The sequence below is a fragment of the Moschus berezovskii genome, chromosome 2 (assembly GCF_049115385.1).
Source record: "Moschus berezovskii isolate FMDL1 chromosome 2, NW_MosBer_1.0, whole genome shotgun sequence".
NCBI lineage: Eukaryota > Metazoa > Chordata > Mammalia > Artiodactyla > Moschidae > Moschus > Moschus berezovskii.
The window spans coordinates 15,150,567-15,163,932 of record NC_142461.1 but is presented as its reverse complement, the minus strand read 5'-3'; the positions used below and the strand labels follow the sequence as shown (position 1 = coordinate 15,163,932).

At 40.1% G+C, this 13,366-nt stretch overlaps 1 protein-coding gene across 2 annotated transcripts; it reads left to right on the top strand.

Moving 5' to 3' along the window:
- Positions 1–65: 65 nt before the first annotated feature.
- Positions 66–12,896, top strand: TSLIG1 (tRNA splicing ligase complex subunit 1). Of its 2 annotated transcripts, XM_055398341.2 has the most exons (7): positions 66–569; positions 7,206–7,230; positions 7,506–7,627; positions 7,835–7,917; positions 9,162–9,214; positions 10,656–10,692; positions 12,119–12,896. In XM_055398341.2, exons 1-7 carry the CDS (start codon positions 473–475, stop codon positions 12,203–12,205), a joined length of 504 nt encoding a protein of 167 aa, XP_055254316.1. In that variant the 5' UTR covers positions 66–472; the 3' UTR covers positions 12,206–12,896. The 2 variants fall into 2 exon arrangements, with proteins under 2 accessions (XP_055254316.1, XP_088700752.1); XM_088844626.1 differs by lacking the exon at positions 9,162–9,214 and having other exon boundaries at positions 438–569.
- The last annotated feature ends 470 nt before the right edge of the window (positions 12,897–13,366 follow it).

The following is a 13,366-nucleotide window of genomic DNA, read 5'->3' as shown; positions in this document are numbered from 1 at the left end:
ACGTGAGAGGTTTAGGCCGCACGCTCCTGGGGGGCAGCCATTTTCTTGAAGAGTGCTCGGCTAGCGACCCCTTCAAAGTAGGGCTTTGAAGGAGAAATCTAGGATGTTTTCGGGTCTAGTTGGCCACTCTAGGGGTAAACTGGCTAGAAAGGCTTTTATTACACCTCGAGGTATCTAATTCAAGTGTTGTCCTATTCCTAGATCCTCCAATATATTTGTTCCCTTATTTCTTAGGACTGTTGATGAAGCCCGTCCAGAAAATGGGTCCTTGGACTTTTAAAGAGCTCCAAGCGGCGAGATCCAGAAAGGAAGTCTTAAGGAATTAAGGTTTAGGGGATTAAGTCCTCGAGGATGGCGTCCTAGCCCTTTAAGGATGTCTGTCTGGGGCGGAGTCTTGGGCGGATGTTAGAAGTTCGGTCTGAAGTCTGGCTGATGAAGGGCGGAAGTTGAGTTTGGGTCCAAACCCGCAATCATGGCGCAGGAAGGGGAAGATGTAAGAGATTACAATTTGACTGAGGAGCAGAAGGCGATCAAGGCCAAATATCCTCCAGTCAGTCGGAAGTACGAGTGTGAGTAGGTGGCTCACTTCTCTCCTTGCGGGAGGGCTCTGGCTTCCTCTTCCACTTTGCGCCATAGGATGGTTCAGGCATGCCCATTTCGCCCTGTGTGAATGCTCTTCTGAACTAATCCCGGGAGAGCTGAAACGCTGAAGACACCTGGTCTCAGACACCTGGTCTGAAAGTCGGGAAATCTGGGCTCCGACATATACAATATCTTGAACCTTCTTGTATATGCCTAGTCACATTTATCTTATGGGAATTTTTGTTGTTTATTCGCCAACTCCTGTCAGATTCTGCTACCTCAGGGACTGCTGCTCGCTAGTCCCCTTACCCACCATCTCCTGGAATTTGTTCAAATTTATGTCCATTCAGTCGGTGATGCTATGGAACAATCTCATCCTTTGCCGCCCCCGATTTCCTTTTGCCTTCAATTTTCCCATCATCAGTGAAAGTCGCTCAGTCGTGTCGGACTGTTTGTGACCCCATGGATTGTACAGTCCATGAAGTTATCCTGGCCAGAATACTGGAGTGGGTAGCCTTTCACTTCTCCAGGAAATCTTCCGAACCCAAGGATGGAACCCAGGTCTCCCTCAATGCAGGTGGATTCTTTACCAGCTGAGCCAGCAGGAAGCATCAGGGTTTTTTCCAGTGAGTTGGCTGTTTGCACCAAGTGGCCCAAGTATTGGAGCTTCAGCTTCAACTATAGTCCTTCCAATGAATATTCAGGGTTAATGTCGTTTAGAATTGACTGGTTTGATCTCCTTGCAGGCCAAGGGACTCCCAAGACCTTCTCCAGCACCACAATTCAAAAGCATCAATTCTCCCGCGCTCAGCCTTTATGGTCCAGTGCTCACATCCGTCCGTGTGTGTGCATAGTCACTCAGTCCTGTCGACTGTTTGCAACCCCGTGGACTGTAGCCCACCACGCTCCTCTGTCCATGGGGATTCTCTAGGCAAGAATTCTGGAGTGGGTTGCCATGCCCTCCTCCAGGGGATCTTACCATCCCAGATTGAACCCAGGTCTCCCACATTGCAGGTGGGTTCTTTACCGTCTGAGCCACCAGGGAAGCCCCACATCCATACAAGACTGCTGGAAAAACTGTAGCTTTGTCTACACAGACCTTTGAGGGAGTTTTACTGGTGTATTCATTGTGAACATAGCTGTGTTTTCAAGTGTTTCATGTAACCACCCCATCCCCACCTATCTCCAACAGTCCTGTAGTTAGAATGTGGCTAGGGTGGAGGACTACTAAGTTGGTGTCTTACTTGTATCATGTGTTAGTAAAAGGACCTGGTTTTGCCATTTGTAGCTTAGTGACTTTAGGCAAATCACATAACCTCTTTTTGCATTCTGTTCCTTCCTGTGATGGCTAAATGAGATAATAATAAATGTGAAAATATAGTGCAGACTCTAAACTTATTCTACATAAACGTTAAAGTGTTAGCCCTAAAGGTGGATGTGGTTTGAGGAGCACAAATCTGGCTCTTATTTCCCCCCTAAAGTTCTTTCATTAATTTCACATTGTTCTTTGTATGCTGCTGTTTAGTTGCTAAGTCGTGTCCAACTCTTTGTGACCTCATGGATTGTAGCCCACCAGGCTTTTCTGTCCATGGGTTTCCCAAGAAAAAATACTGGACTGGGTTGACATTTCCTTCTCCAGGGGATCTTCCCAGCCCGGGTCTGGGAAGACCATTTCCTGCTTGGGAGGCAGATTCTCTTATCACTGAGCCACCTGGGAAGGTCCTGTATATAGAGTACAACTATTTATCATAGCATACTAGGCTCTGTACTTTCTAGACCCTGCGTGTCTCCCTAGCTCATTTTTCTCTTCAATCAATTCAGTCATTCATTCAGTTCCAACTCTTTGCAACCTCATGGACTGCAGCACACCAGGCTTCCCTGTCCAACACCAGCTCCCGGAACTTGGTCAAACTCATGTCCATTAAGTTGGTAATGCCATCCAACCATCTCATCCTCTGTTGTCCCCTTCTCCTCCTGCCTTCAATCTTTCCTAGCATCAGGGTCTTTTCAAATAAGTCAGTTCTTCACATCAGGTAGCCAAAGTATTGGAGTTTCAGCTTCAGCATCAGCCCTTCCAATGAACATTCAGGACTGACCTCCTTTAGGATGGACTGGTTGAATCTCCTTGCAGTCCAAAGGATTCTCAAGAGTCTTCTCTAGCACCACAGTTCAAAAGCATCAATTCTTTGGTGCTCAGCTTTCTTTATACTTCAACTCTCACATCCATACATGACTACTGGGAAAACCATAGCCTTGACTAGATGGACCTTTGTTAGCAAAGTAATGTCTCTGCTTTTTAATATGCTGTCTTAAGTTTGTCATAGCTTTTCTTCCAAGGAGCCAGCGTCTTTTAATTTTCACCATCTGCAGTGATTTTGGAGCCCAAGAAAATAAAGTCTGTCACTGTTTCCATTGTTTCCCCATCTAGTTGCCATGAAGAGATGGGATAGGATACTGTGACCTTTGTTTTTTGAATGTTGAGTTTTAAGCCAACTTTTTCACTCTTCACTTTCATCAAGAGGCTCTTTAGTTCCTCTTCTCTTTCTGCCATATGGGTGGTGTCTGAGGTTATTGATATTTCTCCCGGCAATCTTGATTCCAGCTTGTGCGTCATCCAGCCTGGCATTTCTCATGATGTACTCTGCATGTAAGTTAAATAAGCAGGGTGACAGTATATAGTCTTAAAGTACTCCTCTCCCAATTTTGAACCAGTCTGTTGTTCCATGTCTGATTCTAACCATTGCTTCTTGACCTGCATACAGATTTCTCAGGAGGCAGGTAAGGTGGTCTGGCATTCCCATCATTTTTCTCTTAGTTTTTTAAAAATTACCTATGATTCAGAATTCAGAAAGTATGACAGGTATGCAGTGAAAAGTCAGCTCTGATCCCGGGCCCCTTAGTCTTGCTTTCTAGATCAGCCAGTCATAACATTTTTATTTGTGTACATGCAAAGATGTACTTTAATTTACTCAATTTCTAGTTGGTGGACATTTGTATTTGTACTTGTTTGCTATTAGAAATAGTTCAGCAGTGACTATACCCATACATCCATTGTTTGGCACATGTGCAAGTGTATCTATAGAATGAATTTCCAAAAGTTACATTACTTTGGTAAAGGATATCTGCATTTTATCAGTATTTTTAAAAATTGGAGTATAGTTGTGTGCTTTTCTCAGTTGCTGAATCATATCCGACTCTGCAACACCGTGGAATGTAGCCCACTAGGCTCCACTGTCCATGGGATTCTCCAGGCAAGAATACTGGAGTGGGTTACCATTTCCTCCTTCAGGGGACCTTCCTGACCCAGGGATCAAACCCACATCTCTTTGGTGGTAGATGGATTCTTTACCAGTGTGCCAGGTGGAAAGCCCCTAGGTAATTTACAGTGTTGGTTAATTTCTGCTGTACAGGCAAGTGATTCAGTTATACATATATATATACATTCTGATACCTGCATTTTAAACTTCAGTAATTATTGCGAGCTCGCTGTCTGTTGAAGTTTCACCAATTTATACTATCACTAGCATTGTATGAGTGTGCCTCTTTCCTCACACCCTGTGATTTCATTCACCATAGTTTATTTTTGTTTGTTTTAGAGTTTTGTATAAGTGGAATCACATAGTACACATTCTTTTATATCTGGCGTCTTCACTGAGTATCACTGATAAATATTAGACATTAAAGTCGTGAGTGGACTTTATTCAGTAATTATGGACAGCAGGGGAAAGAGCTGAGATCTTTTTGGATTTGTGCAGAGGAGATTGGGCTTTTTAAAAGAAGAATGAGAGATGGGGGAGAGCAGGGGTTCAGTAGAGACTAGAAATGAAAAATTACAAAAGCTTGGTCAGTGTAAGTGTCATTGGAGCAGCAATGTTTGCTAGCTGGCAGTTATCAGGTTAGAATTCTCTCCCACGGAGCCAGGGAGTTCTTCCTAATGATTACATTTCATAGGAATGGAAAGATACTTTTGAGTTGTAAGAGATATATATTCACAGTCGTAAGCCCTTTTTAGTGAATGCTCTGAGAAAGGGAGGTCAAGGACCTATTGTCAGGGGTTGTCTCAGAACAAATGATAAATTCTCCTACAGTGTATAGCTTTCTCAGGCAGGCATTGTAACGGTGGGGCCATGATGATCCTGGGTACACAGGCTTAAGCTGCTAGAAGCCACGCTCAAGTTTGTCAGGTCTCTTAGTGCAGGGGGTTTGGATGGAGATACGTGTGTGAGAGTTCTGCAGTTTTCACTTGATGTTTTTGAGACTCTTGTTAATGCACATATCACTAGTTCATCCTTCTTTATTGCTGAACAGTGTGGCATAGTAATCCTCAGTTTATTTATTCATTCTCTTCACAAACATTGGGTTTTTAATTTGGGGGAATAAAATTGCTGTGAACATTCTGCTATGTCCTTTTGTGGCCACATGCTTTCATTTCTCTAGGATTAAAATGTGTTGCTTTCCTTTAACTTGTTTGTCATCTCTGCTGGTTATTGAGCCCATTAGTGTCTAAAATGTACTGAGGCCTCAGTAATATTTTGAGTAAATCAGAGGTGAGCTTAAACCCTGAGTGTTACCAGAAGAAGATGTGTTATGATGTAAAGGGCACAAAACTGGGAGTCAGAAAATCTCAATTCCAGTCCCAACTCTAATCAGCAGTGTGGTCCTAAACAAGTTATACAATCTCTCAGGATTTCAGGTTTCTTCTTGTAATTGAAGGATTTCTGTTAAATGATCTCTGAGGTTTCATTCTAGCTTAGAATATTCTCTTATCCTAAGTAGAAAGAATTGATGGAAGTCAGGGTTAAGAGTGACGAATAGACTCTGAAATATTAAAATAACAAATCCAATGATAAATTACTACAGTCGCAGTTGTTACTTTCTGGTGTTCCTGTGAGACTATCAGGAAAAAGCTTGTAATACATATTGTGGAGTCTACTTTTCAAAACTATTTTACTGACCAAGAATATCATGAGGATTCCTTCAAATGCAAGAAATTAACAAATATAAAACTTGACTCTTGTTAAAAATAAAAGCCTGTTTTGTCTGGGATTGGCTAGCTGTTCATGAAAAGGTAAGACTGGGAAATCTGGAATTTTGTATCTTTAATGACGTAGTTTCTAGAATTTTGGTCATTCGTGAACAGAGGAGCCCAGCAGGCTACAGTTTATGGGGTTGCAAAGAGTCTGACTAAGATCATGGCATCTGGTCCCATCACTTAATGGCAAATAGATGGGGAAACAATGGAAACAGTGGCTAACTTTATTTTTCTGGGCTCCAAAATCACTGCAGCCATGAAATTAAAAGACGCTTGCTCCTTGGAAGGAAAGTTATGACCAACCTAGATAGCATATTAAAAAGCAGAGACATTACTTTGCCAACAAAGGTCCGTCTAGTCAAGGCTATGGTTTTTCCCGTGGTCATGTATGGATGTGAGAGTTGGACTGTAAAGAAAGCTGAGCGCTGAAGAATTGATGCTTTTGAACCATTGTATTGGAGAAGCCTCTTGAGAGTCCCTTGGACTGCAAGGAGATCCAACCAGTCCATCCTAAAAGAGGTCAGTCCTGGGTGTTCATTGGTAGGACTGATGTTGAAGCTGAAACTCCAATACTTTGACCACCTGATGAGAAGAGCTGACTCATTTGAAAAGACCCTGATGCTGGGAAAGATTGAGGGCAGGAGGAGAAGGGGACGACAGAGGATGAGATGGTTGGATGGTATCACTGACTCAGTGGACATGGGTTTGGGTGGACTCTGGGAGTTGGTGATAGACAGGGAGGCCTGGCGTGTTGCGATTCATGGGGTCGCAAAGAGTCAGACACGACTCAGCGACTGAACTGAACTGAAAGAGTCAGACATGACTAAACACGAACACACACGCAAGTAGATATTAGGAAAGATATTGATTTGTTTTGTTGGGGAATGTAACTAATAGCAGGAAATGCCATTTGTTTATTGAAAAACTATGATGTATTAGTGGAGTAGGAAATGGCAACCCACTCCAGCATTCTTGCCTGGACAATTCCATGGATAGAGGAGCCTGGTGGGCTATAGTCCATGGGATTGCAGAGTCTAACATGACTGGGCACACACACACAAGCATATACACATGCTGTAGTAGACACTTTTTAGATCACCTAGAAGACCATGGCCTTGCTGCCTTCCAGAAACTATCATTCCTTTATTTAGTTAGTTAGTTTTTAGTTTTTTTGGCCTCGCTGCAGGGCATATGGGATCTTAGTTCCTCAACCAGAGATTGAACCTGTGTGTGGAGGCCTAATAACTACTGGACTGCCAGGGAATTCTCCTCATTCATTTAAATATAAATCTTGGCTTTAAAAGAAATAACCCTTTATCATCAATATGCTAATGTTATGTAACTATTCTGTTACTTATATTAGTTCATTCATTTAATATTAATAGAATAATAACTGTAAATGCTTAGAAATTTTAAAAACTAAACCTTAACAATGACAACTTTTGTGTAAATGATTAGTGAAAGGTGGATAGTCAACCTATATTTTCTTGTTCTTCAAGAATGATGTTCTTAATAATAATCTAGAGTCATTTTCTTGTGATTTGCAAGTCAAGTCTAGTTACTTATTATTGTTTTTTCCTCTCTCCCTCAGATTTGGATCATACAGCTGATGTCCAGTGAGTAGAGCTGGAGTTTATGCCTTTGAAATCATGTGCTTAACACAGGAAGACTGATCTTTTAATCTTGCAGTCCGTAGTTTTAATTTTTCTCCTCTGTTTTGCTTTCTTTAGAACATGAAAATGATGGTTCAAAAGCACCTGGTTTCAGTGTCATTAAATTGATTGAGGCCTTTGCTTTTGCATTTACAGTGTTGATTTTACTTTGACTTTGCTGTCAAGTTTTCTGTCTTGCAGTGAATCATATTACACAAGGCACGAATGCATTTCTTTAGGTTACATGCTTGGGGAGACACTCTGGAGGAAGCTTTTGAACAATGTGCAATGGCCATGTTTGGTTACATGACAGATACTGGGACTGTGGAGCCCCTGCAAACAATAGAAGTAGAAACCCAAGGTAATCAATTTGTTTACAAGGAAGAAATTGTTATACAAGTATTCATATGCTATATAATATACATTTACAGGAGGTACAACAAAGTTGATTATGAGCTTGTTCTTTCAACGAGCCTATGAAATTTATTGCACTGTAAAATTCAAACAAGTTTTCAGAGATGAGAATTATTAAACACCGTTCTTTATGGTTCTTTCTGACCCTGTGTAGGCGATGACTTACAATCTCTTCTGTTTCACTTTCTGGATGAGTGGCTTTATAAATTCAGTGCTGATGAATTCTTCATACCCCGGGTAAGCAAGTTTTTCTTTTTTACTGAGCAAATGCATTTTGAGCCCATATTTTAGAATAAAACTAGTGATTTAAAACAGAACATTCTATTTAAAATAGAATATATGATGTAAAATGAAACCATTCAGATATGTAAGATGATGACGTGCAGAAATTATGGTGACCATAGGCTCTTCTTGGTTAACCTGAGTTTGCCTATGTATGTGCGTCTTGTATTTAGATCTCATACACTTCTCACTCACTGTATCTTGAGTCAGAAGAATGCACATACTCTCTTCTCTGTCGGCATGTTTTATGTCTCTCAAGTTTGAGCTTTTTAAATGTTCGTCCATAAGTTCCTTTTGTCCCATTTGATATTTAGCAGGTCTGCTATGTAATTGTTGCTTAGTTGTTCAGTGGTGTCTGACTTTTTTGTCAAAAAAGTAGCCTACCAGGCTCTTCTGTCCATGGGATTTCCCAGGCAAGAATACTGGAGTGGGTTGCCATTTCCTTTTTCAGGGGATCTTCCTAACCCAGGGATCAAACCTGTCTCCTGCATTGCAGGCTATTCTTTACCCCTGGGCCATTGGTGCTTTTAGGAATTTCCTGGCGGTCCACTGGTTAGGACTCTGTACTCTCACTGCTGATGGCCCCCTAGCTGGGGAACTGAGATCCTGCAAGCTGTGCAGTACAGCCAGAAAAAAAAATAAAATGCTGCTTTTGGTTTCCTTAATGTGCAAAGGGAAAAGCCAACTGGAGGTTACTTTTTGCCATCAGCCTCCAGAAGGGAACACCTCTCCAACCTTAGTGTTTCTAACACACCCAGCCTTCCTTGCTCCATAATTCCTCCATTCACTCCCTTACCAGCTCCACTACATATATTCTTCTAACCGGGTCATTTGTCCTACAGAGTTCAAGAGACTATAATATATAAAAATAGGCTGAGAGTTTTATCACCTCTAAATACATAAAACTGAGAAAACCCCAGAATGATTGAAATACTAGGTCATCCTCCACTATGTATCTTACAGAAAAATTCTTGTGACTTATACTTTAAATTGTACATTTTCAAGAATACCTCCCTTGAATGGGTAAGAAAAAGCCTTATTTTCTTAAAATACATAGTTTGTTGTTAACATTGTAATTTTCTTTGCTTCAGAGAAGTTGTAAGCTATTATCTTAGAAAAGTGATAACCTTGACATGTTTTAATAGATGGTCTATTATGAACTTCTATTAAAATTAAAAGAAAACTTTTTTCTTCTTTAGGAAGTCAAAGTACTTAATATTGACCAAAGAAATTTCAAAATACGGTCAATTGGGTAAGTTTTGAAAACGTTTTAAGTTACAGATCATGTAAAATGTTAAGTTACAGTCTTCAGTGTACTCAGTGAGCAGGAAGACAAATAGAAACATTAAATCAGGAGACCAGTTGCATCCCTGTAGGGCTTTGCAGGTTAAGCTTGGTGAGCCACCTAGGAGCAAGGGTTCAGCTTTGGAGGACCAGAAACTTGTCAGAACACAGGTGATTTGGATTGGTAAACAGAATTCCCAATTTGTTGATTTTTAACGCAAAAAAATATATCACTGATGGATGGTGCAGATATTTGCATACAACCTAGCTTGGTGATGAGAAATGCTGATGTAGCCTTTCTTATAGATCCTCACACGTAGACTCCATTCAAACCAGTTCCTTCTATTAACAAGTTATACTTTCCTTCCCGATTTTGCAAATGCTTGATTAGGGCACTTTGATTGGATTTTGTGTTTTCCAAGTTTCTTCAGTCATCTAATGATATCTTTTAGGTTACTTCTATATCAAACTTAACTTTTCCATTTTATGTTGAACTTTTTACATTTCTTTTGTAAAGTGAGATCTTTTATTATCTCCTACTCCCTTTTTTTTAAATGAATAAGAAAACAGAGTTGTCCAAGGGTAATTAGCTAATAAATAGTTGAACAGAGTTTTAAAACTAGACTCTTTCTGGTACTGCTACTGCTTTTACTACTGTGATCTTCAGCCACTTTAGTGTTGAAGGGAGAGGGGATACTCATCTCAAGTTCTAGGAGAGTACCCTTCTAGGGCCTTCCAGGTACACACCACGGCCATTTTTTGAAAAGTCATAAAATACAAACTTAAGTTCAGATATTATTACGGAATCTTGTATTTTGCCTTTATGGCGCTCAGACCTGCTTTCTCCAATGGAAGGTATTATTTAATTAGTTCTATAGCCCTGAGTACAGTGAAAACTTTGAACATGCTCCTCTATTAGGAACCAGTATTCATTTAACAATGTTATTGAGAATCTACCTATGTACACTGTACTATGACATTACCAACCTTGTTGAAAAGGATATCATACAAGTTCAGCAGCTGTATCCGCTGACCATCAAACTGAAATTTATAGCTCGTTTCTCCCTTCATTCCTTTAGGCTTTCTAGTATCTTATGCATGTGTGCTCAGTTGTGTCCGATTCTTTGTGATCCCATGGTCTGCAGCCTGCCAGGCTCCTCTGTCCATGGAATTTTCCATGTAAAATTACTGGGATGGGTTGCCATTTTGTCCTCCAGGGATCTTCCTGACCCAGGGATCGAACCCACATCTCCTGCATCACCTGCATTGGCAGCCAGTTTCTTTAACACTGAGCCACCTGGGAAGTCTGTATCTTAACCACATTTATAAGGCTTATCTTAAAATGTAGAAAGAGAGAATAAATGTTAAATCCTGGAAATCTTAATCATGTTTTATTCTTTCTTCACAAGGTGGGGAGAAGAATTCTCATTGTCCAAGCACCCTCAGGTATGTTTTTAAATCCAGCCATTAAAAATACTTTATTTGACCTTACCATCAAAAAGTCAGTATATATTACAGTTAACTTACCAATTCTCATAAGTTGGTATAAACTCCTAAATTTTTCCCAGACTAATATGACTTGTCTGGACATGTTATGTTAAAACCCTGCAGTTTCTGATTTGGAAGATTAGGAGTCTGCCTTGGGCTATAGGGTCAGGTTTGTTACAAAGTGTTTTGGGGCTGAAGAGTCCCTTTCCCTTTTTGAGCTTTCATATCTTTCCCTGTAATGAAGATGTTGGATTGGATGTTCTCTAAACATCCAATGTTTCGGATACTAGAAAGCCTAAGAAAAAGGTGTTCTCTTTTGTGCTCCTCCAGATTCAGTATTTGCCAGTGTATTTGGCTTCACTGCGTACTAATCAAATCTGTTTGAATAGGGGTAGGCTGTTTTTTCCCTAATGTTTTGTGCTTTGTGGGCTGATAACGACAGAAGAGCAACTATTCTACTCATATATAGCACTAAACAGCCATGGACAACACCTGAATGAATGAATGTCAGTGTGTTCCAGTAAAGTGTTTTTTTTTCACTCCCCTCCCCCAACTACCATTTAGAAATGTAAAAGCTATTCTTACAACTGGGGCTTACATATATGTGTGGAGCTGTACAAAAATAGGTGGGAGGCCAATTTGACCTTTAATTTGTAGTTTGCTGACCCCTGTGTTTAGGCCAAGAAGACTTAAATTTGTTGGAGTTGACTGAGAAATCATGTAGTAGCTTCCAGTAGCTGCAGGAGCATTTCTTCAGTGTAATAAAATGAAGCTTCATGAGGGAGCCTTGGGGCAGAGAAACTTAAGAATAGAAACCAGTAGAGGTGGAGCTTGTGGATTGAAAACAAGTTATTTTTATAATATAAATTACGGTAGCATTTTCTTTTGAATATGTTATGTTTGAGATGCCTATTAGATATCTAAATGGAGATATTGGATAACAGTAGGCATTTGTCTGTAGGATGGCTGCTATTCAGAGAAGGGATTAGGCTGAGTTCCCAGGGCCCAGGCTAGACAGTACAGAAGAGGAAGCCTTAAGAAGGACCCCTGATCCAAACAGTAGAAAAGCTTTGTGTTCATGGAGTCAACTGTTTGGTAAATGTAAAGGCTGGTGCTCAGAGGGGTCAGGCAGCTTGTGGTCCAGGAGCAAACAAGCCAGGGCTATAGTATGCTCCATCTCCTAAGTCTGGGCCAGCGCTTTTTCTTCTGTGCACATTTGTCTCTCATTTTTACAGGTTTAGTGGATAATACTGTACTCATTTGATAACTGACTGTTTCATATGAGTTTTTCAGAATGACATTAAAAGTTTGACTTTCTGCCGATTGTTACTAGAGTTAATGGTTCTGATTTCAATGTCTTTTTTTTCTTTAACCCCAACTTTAGGGAACCGAAGTCAAAGCAATAACGTACTCAGCAATGCAGGTCTATAATGAAGAAAAGCCAGAAGTTTTTGTGATCATTGACATTTAAGATACCAAAAAAAAAAGATAGATTCTTATGAAGAACTGTTTTTTTCTCTTCCGTTTGACAAGATACCATGATATAAACTCTACATGGTGAATTTATATATGGAGTTTTGCAGAACAGAAATTTTTGACTTAAAGTGTGACTTTCAGAAATGAAAAATCAAGGTACAGCCTTGGTCTTTGTTACCCAAATAATCAAATTTTAGATAATTCTCTAAGTGGCAAGTATGGCTCCTCCTTCATTAATTCACCTCTGTAGCAGCAGGTGCCTTACACCCTTCCAACGGAATGCAAGTCCTCTAGCCTGGTCCCAAGAACGATCATTGAGACTCTGAAGCCCCTGTATTCTTAGAATGCACCTTGCAAAAAAATGTAATTTGAAAAATCCTACAACCAGTATTTTGCTTTTGTTCCAAAGTGGTTAACACATATATTTTCTGTATGTACATTAAAAGAGGTTGTGTGTTGGACTGCTGTGGGACAGAGCCCAATCCTGTACTCCAGTTGGTTTTCTTAGATGAAATAATTATATTTGAACAATTGGAAGGCTTGTCTAGAAACAGTCCTGATTTACTTTCACTTTTTTTTTAGCCCTGATATATTGATACTTTTTTCCATAAGATAAAACCTGATGCATATACAAATGGGCCCTTCTTTCTAACATACAATTTTATATTAAAGCCAGTATATTTATACAGTTAGAGAAAAGGAGAATTTTTTTAAGTTTCTTTGGTTTTTAAAAATTACCTAAGCTCTTCATTTCTAAGAAGACAAGAGGCCAGGAAAACAACTTTAAAATGATCTGAACTTTTCGAAGTAGATAACTGAAAAAAATCAAACTGCTTTCATTTGACTTGCAATATTATTCCATTCTCTGTTCATGGATTGAGGTATTCTTCCTTGCAAAGTTGCTATTTATTCACGTGTTAGTGAGAAAAGATTACCACTGGGTGGTGTCAAATATCATTACAGTGTGCTGAACTTGATCTAAAAGAAGATTGTCTGTGAGCTTTCTAAGTGTTCTGTCTGAGCACCACCTTATTTTTCCCCGGGGATTTAGCACAAAGACAAGGCCAAGAGCCTATGGTTTGGATAGTTGGCTCTTCAAGGATCACCGAGGTAGCACTCCTTTACCTTTCTTAGTCTCAGGCACATTTTGTATGTT